The sequence below is a fragment of the Hyalella azteca genome, unplaced genomic scaffold (assembly GCF_000764305.2).
Source record: "Hyalella azteca isolate HAZT.00-mixed unplaced genomic scaffold, Hazt_2.0.2 contig3633, whole genome shotgun sequence".
Classification (NCBI taxonomy): domain Eukaryota; kingdom Metazoa; phylum Arthropoda; class Malacostraca; order Amphipoda; family Hyalellidae; genus Hyalella; species Hyalella azteca.
The window spans coordinates 1-13,348 of record NW_025933876.1 but is presented as its reverse complement, the minus strand read 5'-3'; the positions used below and the strand labels follow the sequence as shown (position 1 = coordinate 13,348).

At 39.1% G+C, this 13,348-nt stretch overlaps 1 protein-coding gene across 25 annotated transcripts in view; it reads right to left on the bottom strand.

Moving 5' to 3' along the window:
* LOC108678357 (PDZ and LIM domain protein Zasp) overlaps window positions 1-7,587 on the bottom strand; it is a 76,197-nt gene extending 68,610 nt beyond the window's left edge. For all 25 annotated transcript variants that reach the window (XM_047879687.1, XM_047879683.1, XM_047879680.1 and 22 more), the window contains exon 1: window positions 7,356-7,587. In XM_047879687.1, coding sequence (XP_047735643.1) covers window positions 7,356-7,460 — 105 coding nt within the window. In that variant the 5' untranslated portion in view covers window positions 7,461-7,587. The remainder of the gene's footprint in view (window positions 1-7,355) is intronic.
* Between the last annotated feature and the right edge of the window lie 5,761 nt (window positions 7,588-13,348).

Sequence of the window (13,348 nt, the reverse complement as noted above, 5' to 3'; positions counted from 1 at the left end):
TACCCTACACCATGAAGGGAGTTATTCAGGATAGACGTGAGCACGCCGCTGAGAAGCGCAACTTGCGAGATGATGGGAGACAAGGAGAGATGAAAGGAGAAGATGGGGGACGAGATGAGAAGAGAGGAGAAAAGGGGAGATGAAGGGAGAAGATGGAGGATGAGACGATGAGGGGAGACGATGAGGGGAGACGATAAGGGGAGACGATGAGGGGAAACGATGAGGGGAGACGATGAGGGGAGACGATGAAGGGAAACGATTGGGGACGAAATGAGAAGCGATGAGACGAGGGGAGCAAACGATACGGGATAACGAGGTGTGATGAAGGCAGAATATGGGAGATAAGAGTAGACGATGGGAAGATGAGGGGAAGATGAGGGGAAGATGAGGGGAGGTGAGGACAGGCGAGAGCTGGCGAAGAGGGATGAGAGGAGAGTAGGAAAGAGGGGAGACGAGGGCGGACGAGGGGAGACGTACAGAGCTTCTTTGAGCCACCAAGCACAAGCAAGGCTCTACACACTAACAACAAGCAATAACAAATAACATTTAAACAACGTGCCTCTGTGAAAAAACATTAAAATAACGTGCTTTAATAATTACACACGATAGTAAAAAGTAATTAAATAGCATGAGATCATAAATTATCTTCAAAGTACACACATAAAACGAGCAGTAAATAACATCCGACGACGAAGAGCAAGAGACAGTGAAAGATACATCGATTGCCTATCTCTTATAGTGCCGTCTTATAAACCCTTACTTATCTATAGCACGTGAGACTTTAAGACGCCTTTTTTGGCATTTTATCCAAAAATTGAACCTACGACTACTGTATATGCGCATTAAGTTGCAGGCTTTTAAATATAACGTATCGTTGTGGAATAGCCAGACAAATTATGCAAAATTCAAAAAACAAATTCTATATTCAATTTAAAAAATAGTACAATATCAAAATAAGATTAAGAAAACGAAAATCATGTAAAACAGAGTATAATTATACTCTGTCGATCTAATCGATCTAAAAAGTATACTATTTGTATTATTTGAATCATTATTGTATCGATCTTAAAGCGTACAATTCTATTGTATCGATCTAAGTATATCGAATAACGATCTAACATAAATTAATTACTTCAAACATGTCATGATGTGGAAAATTTATTCGGCACCTAATAAATGGTGTAAAAATGTGAAGTAGCAAAAAATAATGATTTGGACTTTGATGCGAAGTAAATATCTGGTGATTGTTGAAGTTTCATTTTACATCCTTCTAATATTTCCTGATATTTGAATGACTCTAGAGCACGTTATGAAATGAAATGCACGGCATCGAATGACATGACATGAGCTGTCACTGCAGTTGCTAAGTGTGTAATACAGCGATACAGGTGGTGGGGTGGCGGGCAGGGCACTACAGCTGTGGTGGGGTGGCGGGCAGGGCACTACAGCTGTGGTGGGGTGGCGGGCAGGGCACTACAGCTGTGGTGGGGTGTACAGGTGGTGGGGAGAGGAACAGGTGGTGAGGAGGTACAGGTGGTGGGAGGTACAGGTGGTGGGGAGAGGAACAGGTGGTGGGGAGGTACAGGTGGTGGGGAGGTACAGGTGGTGGGGAGGTACAGGTGGTGGGGAGGTACAGGTGGTGGGGAGCCAGTTAAGGGCATGGCAGCAGCCCCGGGTGTTGGGTGTCGCCAAGACCTTGCCAAGAAGCTGAAACTCTCCCCCATTACCCCGCGGGGAACGCGACCACACGTCGTCAAACTTCAATACCTCGACACTCATTGTACACTGCGCCGCAATCACCAATTGTTCTCAACAATACTATAACAATAATTCCATTCAATCGTGGTCATGAGTATTAATACTCACCATTGTACACTGCGCTGCACTCACCAAATTGTTCTCAACAATACCAGTAAAATAATCTCATTCAATCGTGATCATGAGTATTAATACTCACCAATTGTTCTCAACTATACGAGTCCTATAATCTCATTCAATCGTGGTCATAAATCATAATACTCGGCATTTCCCCATACGAATAGTGGCATATTGTAGATGGAACAATATGAGGCGTGTTTGAATTTTATTGCATTAAATTTTATTGCACTAAATTGTTTTGCACTAAATTGTATTGCACTAAATTGTATTGCATTATATTTTATAGCATTAAATTTTATTGTATCAAATTAAATAAAGTTGCTTTGGAAATTACAGCTCCGCATGACAACATCGGAAGCGTGTAGTGCGTACCAACGTCGAGCATTGTCAAGATCGCAAATGTCTTGCAGCGATAATATGACCAGCACCTTAAAATAATTTGTTAACTAATTCCTATGTTATGAATTCGGATAATTTCTATGATCCGGAGAGTTGCTTGTAAATATTTTCAGAAGGCAGCGGAAATCTAAAGCAAGTATATCTTTGTTCTTGTACGTTCATCTGTATGGCTCTCAATTGAACCATCTTAATATCGTTTAGAAAGTAGTAGACTTTATCAGATAAGCCTCTACCCATGGGCTACGAAAAAAACATGTACTACGAAAAAGGATTGACTAATGAATCGTACTAAGCTATTTTCCTTGCCGGTGACGTCATCAGATATCAGATTCCTGCGTGTTCAGACTTGCAACGTTTGTTCACAGTACACTCTACACAGAACAAGTACAACGTTTGTTCACAGTACACTCTACAAAGAACAAGATTGTTTGTTCACTGTACACTCTACACAGAACAAGAACGTTTGTTCACTGTACACTTTACACAGAACAAGAACGTTTGTTCACAGTACACTCTACACAGAACAAGAACGTTAGTTCACAGTACACTCCACACAGAACAAGAACAACGTTTGCTCACAGTACACTCTACATAGAACAAGAACAGCGTTTGTTCACAGTACACTCTACATAGAACAAGAACAACGTTTGTTCAGAGTACACTCTACACAGAACAAGAACGTTTGTTCACTGTACACTCTACACAGAACAAGAACGTTTGTTCACTGTACACTCTACACAGAACAAGAACGTTTGTTCACTGTACACTCTACACAGAACAAGTCTACAAGCTGTGCCCGCGACGCTATAATGACGTCTCAGGAGCGCGGCGGAAGCTCCAAAATGCCGACAAGCCTAAACCGAAATCGACGCGGTCAAGCTGAGAAAGTTGATATAATCTGAACCAATGCTTGCCACAATCACAAATTTCATAATTTTGTATCAAATTCTAATGCAATCAATGCTTTGAGCAAGATAAATTGGTATCAGATATCGCTTTGCTTTAAAATCAATAAAGAGGAAATGAGGATCAAAAAGGTTAATAAATAATATACGTTTAAAAATTACCTTTTGAAGACAACACTTCCAAAGAATCCAGTGTCTCCAATCTTACAGATGTACAATGAATTTCTCATTTAATTTTCGAACATTAAAAAAATTAATTTATCAATTTTTTAATATATAAATTTTTTGATACATATATTTTTTTCAAAATTATTTATTCTGTTAATTGATTCATGCATTGCCTCTGATTTCGCACAAGTGTGCATAATTTCAGATCAATTAGACAGGTAAGAGTGTGTCAAACATCAGTTATAAGATTTGTAGCTGACAAAATTATTTTTTCAATTTTTTAATATTGAAAAAAAAAATATTTTTTTTATTTTTTAAATCATTTATTTTGACATTTGATTCATGCATTGTCTCCAACTTTACACAAGTGTGCAAAACTTCAGATAGGATAAGTAGAAGTGTATTAAATTTCGATTACAAGATTTGTAGCAGACAGACAGACAGACAGACATGCAAACAAACAAGAACTGAAGTTAAAGAGAAGTGTTGTATAAAGTAAGGAAGTCCCACAGCAATGGTACAATGCATGGAACAGCAGCACGTAACATCAGGAAATAGCGGCACGGCAGCAGAGTAACACCAGTCCGTGACGTCACAGCAGCACGTGACACCAGTCCGTGACGTCACAGCAGCACGTGACACCAGTCCGTGACGTCACAGCAGCACGTGACACCAGTCCGTGACGTCACAGCAGCACGTGATACCGTTACGTCACAATACGCAAATGCCTAATATGACCAGTAACAGACAATGCGCTAACGGTGCATAGGCTGTATAATTAAACCTGAGGATAGTAAAACCTGGCTGTGGCAGCTAACTATCCTGGAAATTACGATGTCACAGCAGCACGTGACACCAGTCCGTGACGTCACAGCAGCACGTGACACCAGTCCGTGACGTCACAGCAGCACATGACACCGTTACGTCACAATACGCAAATTCCTAATGTGACCAGCAACAGACAATGCGCTAACGGTACATAGGCTGTATAATTAAACCTGAGGATAGTAAAACCTGGCTGTGGCAGCTAACTATCCTGGAAATTACGATGTAAAAGCTCAAACCCGATTGGCTTCAGTAAACATCGTTCACCAAAATTACTTCCGTACGCATTAGGTACGAATAACCATCGTTCACCAAAATTACATCCATACGCAATACGCAAGACTGCAACCTATAACCAATTGCAGAAATATTAAATAAATCAAATTCCTGCGAGTTCTCAATAGTGCTCTCGGGTGAATCGAATTTAGGTCTAATAACTCGAGTTTTCATTGCAACCAAAGAGCACGAGATAAAGCTAAAACCGGGTCGCCTGCCGAAGACCACCACTGCCCTGGATGTAATGGACATCAGGATTCCTGCATTCCGGAACGTAGCCTTCAACACTTCTGGACAATCATGTCTAGGCCGTGCGTCGAACCAGCCAGCCCTCGGTTGAACGGCCACTCGGCGAAGGACGATAAATTTTGGAACAGAACTATGTTATCTGAAACCTAACCTCAGATGCGGTGAACGTAAAATTACGTTTAACGATGCCGGGAAGTCATATTCGATCAGCGGCCTGGTGGTGCACGGCAGGTTTTATGCAAGGCCGGAGGAGGACATAGCCGAGTGGTTCACGGCTGATGGTGGATGTCCGGAGAGATCCAAGGCGTTCGATTCAGGGCTTATAGGTGCACAAAATTGGTGGTGCACGGCTGGCGCTGCCCTAAAACCTCTATGAGAGACAGCCGATCTAACATAAAAAAAATCCGGCTAATGAACATAAAAATATGGTTATCTACGTGTATATCTCGGACATTCAATTCTCAAATATTTAAAAGAGGAAAATAAATTTTCGTCAAGGATCTATGCGGCGAATGGAATCAACATGATGAAGTTCTCAGACACAAGTTTGGCGCATGCACTCTGAGAATCAAGAGAGATTTGTTCAAATAACGATATACTTTTTGCGTCTTTGTACGTCTTCCGGGCCCAGTTAGGCCCAGCAAAAGGACGTGTCAGTGTTACATGGATGAAGTGTGTCATTATTTGGACACATTAACCCATCCATTTCATTGAGTGTAGCACAGATGTTGCGAAGATTACCATAAATGTCAGTGACGACGATTCCCGCACGTATAGCAGTGAACTGTCCAAAGCCGCAATCGTATATATTAGCGAATAATTACGATTAAAAATTCAAATTATGACGAAGTCAATTCGCTGAAACCTTATTACTATTACGGTTTCTTCTCTTCATTTCTTTTCAGTCCGAGAAGCTCAACCAAAATTCATAAAATCTGATAAAGTAACATGCGAACAAAAATCAACCGACAGATCTTTCAAACTAAGTCTGAGTTGAGATTCTCATCTGGTCCAGCCCAGGGTATGCAGCATAAAATTTGTCAAGAATTTTACCAACTCGTAATTTAGCTGCGGTCGCTTCAATTTTTGTATGACACAAGATCGTGCAGGGCTGGATTCTAAGCGTCTTTACATGACCCTTCAAATGTTCTTCCTTGTTCCAACTAGTTAGGTGTACTAAAAATGACCATACTTTCAAATTTTCGAAATCTAGCTCGTACAATTTCAATGATCCAAATTGCCCTGATACTCGTAAGACAATGAACATCTTAGGTTAGATTTTCGCTTCATGAAGTTTGCAATCGAAATTTATGTCGAATAAACAAATCAAACAAGTAAATCTAAAGATGAAAGAAGAAGAAAAGATGAGCAGTAGAAAGCGTATAATTAGCACGGCAGGTTTAGGTTGCGAGGAAGCAGCTCTGTTTTAGCACTGCGATCTAAGCGAGACCGCGACGGCAGCCAACAGCTCGAACGCCTACGCTGCTCTCTCGTTGTAGGTATCCCAGTAAGATTGACACAATATAGAAGGTTTAAAATAATGAAAAATAGCAATTACCAAATTCTCGCGTTCAATGACGGTATTTTTCCCATTATTTTCAATCTAATGGATAGTTATCTTGTTAACTTTGGTCTTGATGCATTCCAAAGAAACAGACAAGAAAAACGAACAGACCAAAACCGACGGGGAAAAATTAGAATAGTGCCGAAAAAAAAGTAGGCTAAACATATATTCTGTTTCCGCCAAACTACTATGAATAAGATCTTAGAATGTGCGCAGGAAATAGGGGGAGAATAGTTAAGTAGACTTTATCAGATAAGCCGTAGCTAAACTAAAAAAGTTAGGCCTACGTATACAACAGTTATGAAACTTCGGCATAGCCTAATTACTTGACGTGACGTCGGCCGGCCTTTGAACATAAAAGATGGGTAAAATGAGAAGCATTAAAATAATTAAGCACTAATAGATAGGGGAACCCGTATAAAGCGTCTATTAAAATTACCATTAGGATAACTCATCAAACAACGCAATCGCGGCTGTTTTTGAACATCTATAAAGACCAATCTCCATAAGAATGGTAAAAATCACGTTTGGACTGATAAAAATACAAAAAGGGATTAAATTTATTAAAAAAATAACCAAAATAAAATGTAAAACTAAATACAAGTTCGAATTTTGAGGGACCACGCATATATGATGTCAAAATTTTGGAGCAAGATGCCACATCGTCTACCGAAGCCTGCCTTGCATTGAACAATTCTATACCTTCACTACCTACCTAGAGTCAAACTCAAATCTTCGTTGGCAATATGTTCATTATTGCTAATTTTCACTTGCTATTAAGAGAAATCCTCTGTATAATTGCATTCCATTCCACGCATGAGCTAAGAAATTTTTAATGCAACGATATACTTGCATGCAGCAATAAGACTGGTCACTGGTCACTGACATCAGTTCGGGGACTTCGGAAATGTGTCGTAATGCTAGGCTATTAAACTTTTTATTGAGCAAAATCGAGTGTATTAAGAAACTAAATAATTTTGATAAAACATAGTTTGAATATATCGCTTCATAAATATTATTCCCGGTCAGTTGGTAGCAAAATTGCTCCTAGAACCTAAATTGAAAAACCACCCTCAATTTTACCACCTCACCTTTTGAATCCCGAGAGGCTGTGCAAAATCCTTTCCGCCCTGCAGACGGAAGCCCCATGATGCTCCAGGTTGTTTTGAAAGATTGATCGTAATTAGTTGAGACATCTTTCCTATGTAACCTACACAGCTGAAACTGTGAGTTAGGTTCACGCACAGGTCACAAAATCTCTCACAGGCACTCGCGTACGCCCAGCCCGCTCCCCAACTGACCCTGACAGACGCAACCAGACGACTGACGATAAAGCTAGTACTTGAAATCCCGCCAACTATGTCTAGGCAGTTTGGAGCGGAAAATTTTGCGTGACTATACATTTCTTGATATCTTTACATCATGATAATGCGTTTTTACAATTAAAAAATTCATCGCCGTATCCCTGGTCGTATGATGCAGCCGAGTAGATTTACCCCTATATATGAACAAACGAGTAGAAGTAACCGAGCCTCATGTATATTCCTCTCCAACAATCATCGTAGGATTATATAAAAATAAATCTATAAGCCATGTTATCCTAATATTAACGAGATTTGCGTTTCATTGCTATTCGTGGCTATGATCATCTGTACAATCGTATTAATTCCGATGTATATCCAACTCAAAGTTAATACTGCATTTCCAATGACACTCGAATAAATACGTCCGGCTCCAAAAGCTCCAATAAGTAAGCGACATGTAATTCAAGAAGAAAATAAAAAAAAATCGTGAGAAAAATTTCGTGGAAATTGGAATTGACATAAAAACGGAAGTCATTCCGAAAACTGTAACGTGCTATGAGTGTCAGTTCCTTATCTCTAGGTTAACCCTAAATATGTGGTTACATACATTTCATCAGCTTTAACTGGTAATGCAGGTCATCCAGTTTTGTACGTTTATTTTATAATCATGCTCTCTTGTTGAGTTATCAGTTTTATGCTCAGTAACTACATTATTTAGTCTAAATAAGATGGATTCGTCCTTGGGTAAGTTTGTTAGGTACATCGGCTACAGGCCTACAGCCTACATCATACATGTATACTACTACCTTACCTTACTTGCTCACAATGTTAATGTATTAAAGTTTCTGATATGGACCAGCCCACCAGGGTTGGTGATTTTGTTGATTAAAAAAAATGAAATGAAAATTAAAAATCAATAATTTTTATGATTTTTTATTCGTTTTTTTCAGCTTTTTTTGTCTTTTTGAAATATTATTTTCTATGTTGCAATTAGCCTAATTTACAATAACAGTACCTATATGGCTATATGCACTATATGGATACCTAGCTAAAAAGAGCACTTTTTGAGTTAGGCTATTGCCTTCAATAATGGCCAAGGTGGTGTTTACCACTTTGGGACTTTTGGGTACCTAAACAATTATTGGTAAGTCTATTCATTAGCTTTGTAAAGTTTGTATGGAGCAAGCTCAAAGCTGCAAGGTAATGAGCTGAATATTGACCATTTAACTGGCTTCAATATACAAAAACACTTTAGGAATGTAGGTAGATCTTCTTATCATCTTCTAAATATTGAAGTCACATAAGGTAGGTATGTGCAAAAAAATTTTTTTTTCCTTTGATCGTAATGAAAATTACACCACTGAAAAGAGAAAAAAATTTAGAAAATTATCATATAAGTATGAGTGAAGTAGGTTGAAAAATGAAAAAGATATGAATTTTTTTCCTTTTTTCAATTTCACCCCAAAAATGGACCAACTTCTGTCACTTTTTTTGGAAAAACTATCATTTGTAGGTTTCCTATGAGCCAATTTCAAAGTTTTTNCATGTCTCATCTCATGTCTCAGTCTTGGCAGTAGTTCACTGTTCAGGACCAGCGTACCTCACTGGCTCATGACTGAACTGAACGTAAACAGCGCGACAGGACATGGTAGAAAAACTGTCCGAATGGCTGCAAATCTCTGAAATTTCGAGAGCATGCTCTAAAAACTATAATCTTGATTTCAAATTATCTTTCAATAATTTCAAAATACGATATCCATGTTTATTTCCCGCCCAAATGTTACCTCTTGCACATCCCAGCTAAGCAGGTACTTGATAGACATTTCTCAAAAAAGAAAAGATGTCATCATAGTTGAAGTTTTTTTAGTTCGTTTCCAAACAAAAGTCAATCAAATTAAGCTAACATTTTGGCAGGACTTTCAAAATTAAATACCTTACGCGCGCCGATGCGGAAAGTGGCTGTCCGCCATTTTGCCAGCATTGTTTACGTTCGAGGGTACTTTGTTCACATACCTACATAAGGCAAGATGGAATTCTAATTTCGAAGGTATATAATATTATTTTGATGATTTGATCCACCAAGACCACTTTTTTGACCCAACATCATTATTTGAGGCAAAAAATGAACTTCTTAAGGGCTAAAAACACGTACGCTAACTTGCTCAGTTTCTATAAAGTACCTAATCACTTGGAAGTTGTATGCAACTTCCAAGTCAGACACAGTCAACAATTAAAATTAGACTTATAAAACGTATTAGTTGAAAATTTATCTCTTAAGTTGACTGCAAATCGTCTGCAATGAACTAAACATCATTAAGTAATTGTAACTATGCTGCAAAGCAGAGTTTTCTATCATGCACACTCATAGTGGCAAAGCAGAGAGTTTTTTAGACTCTCCCTCAAGTTCATTTTTGAGTCCTATAAGTAGACTAGCTAAGTATCATGGAGACCAGCATTAACATATATAAGAAATTGGTTTAAATCTTGAGTAAATGAGGAAATTAAAAAAGAACTGATTCTAAAAAATCTCTGGTTTGTCACTATGTGCACACTAAACACGCAATTCAGAGTTCAGACAAGCAGATGCAGAACTACATATCATGTGGGCCAGCGTGCAACTGAATTAAATACCTAGCTTCATTCCTGGCGGCCCATGGTGGCAAAGCAGAGTTTTTTAGACTCTCCCTCAATTTAAATTTTGAGTCCTATAAGTAGACCACTACAATATCATGGATACTGGTAGGACAAGGTTCCCACAGCAGGAGGAGACACGTGGTTTTGATATTATGAAAAAAGGAAAGAGCGCAATAGAGGAACCCATGAATACAGTGAAAAGCACATTGCAGTAACAGAATAACTGGCAGAAGCAAATGAAAAGTTATATCTTCTATAGGTATCAAATATCTTATATAATAATAATAGACAATATATACTTATATCTCATATGAATCAAGCCTCAAAATGAACACAATAAATGAATTGGTCATTTCTCAAAGTCAAAGACACGGTTATGTCTGCAGTTGATGCATGTGTACCTAAGAAAATGCTTGCAGGAGTTGAAAAGGTGCCTATGGATGAACAGTGCAGTTAAGGCTCAGCTAAAGACCAAGAAAGAAGCCTACAAACATTATTTATGAACTTGCAGTGATTCTGATTGTAACCTGTATGCAAGAGCTTGAAATCAAGCTAAAAATGTTTGTCGCACTGCAGTGAAAAACTTTGAAAAAAATATTGCTAAAAATGCAAAAAATAATCCAAAAGCCTACTTTTTATATGCTAGTTTGAAGTGTAAGTCAAAGGACGGTATATCTGATTTGAAAATAGCCCAACAAAAGATTTCCTCTGATGAGGGCATGGCTAACGTTCTTAATCAGTTCTTCAGCAGTGTGTTCACAGATGAGGACTTGAACAGTATTCCAGATATTGAGGAGCGCCCAGTCGGCTCGAAGTTAACATGTTTTGAAATACACTAAGAAGAGGTTCTCAAGCGCCTGGTAGCTCTAAATCCCAACAAGTCACGTGGACCAGACGGCTTCCATCCCAGATTGCTCAAAGAATTAGCAACCATTCTGGCCAGCCCATTGACAGTTTTCTTTCAAAAAACTTTGAACAAAGGAACTTTGCCAACCAACTGGAAAGAAGCTCAAGTAACACCATTGTTCAAAAAAAAGTGACAAAAGCAGCCCTGGCAACTATCCCCTGTCAGTCTGACAAGTGTTGTTTGTAAGCTAATGGAATTTGTTGTGTGGGATAGGATTATCGATCACTTGACTGCTCACCATCTCCTATCAGATTGTCAACATGGTTTTATTGCTGGTAGATCCTGCACCACTAACTTATTATCTACATTGAGCCATTGGACTCGCCTGCTGGACAAAAGGGAGCCAGTGGTTGCATTGTACCTTGATTTTGCCAAAGCATTTGACCGTCTTCCACATGTAACCGGAAACACCGCCGCGAAGTTGAAATATTTATGGGTAGCGTGCCGACTTGGTATAGACTTTCGTTCTGATCCTAAACACAAGGGCTAAAGAGTCGCTCTTTGGTCTGGCTCTAAATTCCCTTGCATTGTAGAAAGGAGTAATGAACACGATGAAGTTTTCGTAGTATACTGGTAATCTTCAGGCAAATACAAGTTTCTTCATACAAGGCGCATAATTTGTTATTCTTCTTAATCCAAAAGTTCGTAGAAAAAGGTTTGACATTTCAGGGGTACAAACAGTCGAAAAACCACACAGTATGAGCCCTAATACACAGCTGCGAACAACAAAATGGATAGCAAATGGCACGTAGATGCAGAGACTAGGGGTCCTAGCCCTAATACACTGCCAAGAATCACAAAGATGGACAGCAAATCGTACGGGAACTAACCGCACCAAGATGCTAACAACCACACAGGAACGGGGTGGCAGTTACGCCTCGAAAGCACGAACCATTGGAGGGTACTAGCCCCCAATAAGCTGCTGACAATTAACTCGAGCGCAGAGGTTATTAGCCTCTACCTCGAGGGTGCAATTTGAACGGCTGTTAACCGCCCAACGCAGCCAAAACCTGGAATTATCCAAGAACTCCATCTATGCCGTTGTTAGCCCGTTAGTGGAACTCATTAAGAGTTATGCCCAGAACTGCGGTGGAGTTTATTCTTGGAAGCCCAAATTTGGCTCTGCCTGATTTGAGTCAAAACCGTGTCACCCCAACCCAGCACCACTGAGCACACACAACTTCCGAGCGCACACAACGAGGGGGTAACTCCGCCAAAATGAGCTTACCTCAACACTTTGTTTACAATGTACAAGAAACGAGCTACTAAATTTGTCTATATGCAAAGATATAGACAACATAGTATATTACAACAAAATAGAATCATAATATAATCTTTTGGTCAAATAATAAGTGAAAGTTGATTTAAGATAGAATAACTCGAGGATAATTACTCGCGATCGCCTGAGTTGATACCAGTTCGTCAATAGTCTAGACCAATGAATATTGACTAAGCATTATCAAATATAATGAGAAGTACTATCACCTAATAAAATCATATTAATAAAGAGTTTAACATTTGGACAACTTATCTACTTCTAAGATGTCTAGCTTCCTTACGCAAGATGGCGACGTAGCATCTTTAATTAACGATTGTATCACCTATTGGTATTAACAACTCTTATCTTAGTTCAGTACAACTGTAAATCATTACGATTATCGCAAAAGATAAAGTCCTTCGATAAAATAATGGCACATTAAAGCGAATAAATCTTACACTAATTCCAAAGAGACCAAACTCTCCATTGTTCACGACCACCTAGCGCGCGTTATAACGAGGTCAGGAGCGGCTCAACCAATCACGTTAGAGCTACACCTTGTCTCGTCCAAAGACACTAACTGAATCCTATGAACACCACAGCTAGACGAGATTCCATATTACTTGTCACAAAACAAAAATATGCTCACACATTCCTTAGTCATATAAAATAATATCACAGTAACGAGATCCCAAAAAATATATGCAATCACATTGAGGCACTAATCTAGCAAAAGAACATTATCAACATAACATGTGGTCAAAAAGGGTACTCCTAAAAATAAAAAAATATCACAATATTCATACCGTCACACACATGAGTTGCTGTTGCGTAGAGTGAAGTCTTTGGGAATTGAGGGAAATGTACTCTAATGGATACGAGATTTTCTAGTAGGTAGATGACAACGTGCCAGTATTAACAGAACCGTGTCAGAGTGGGCATCAGTGCGCAGTGGCGTGCCACAAGGAAGCATTCTTGGGC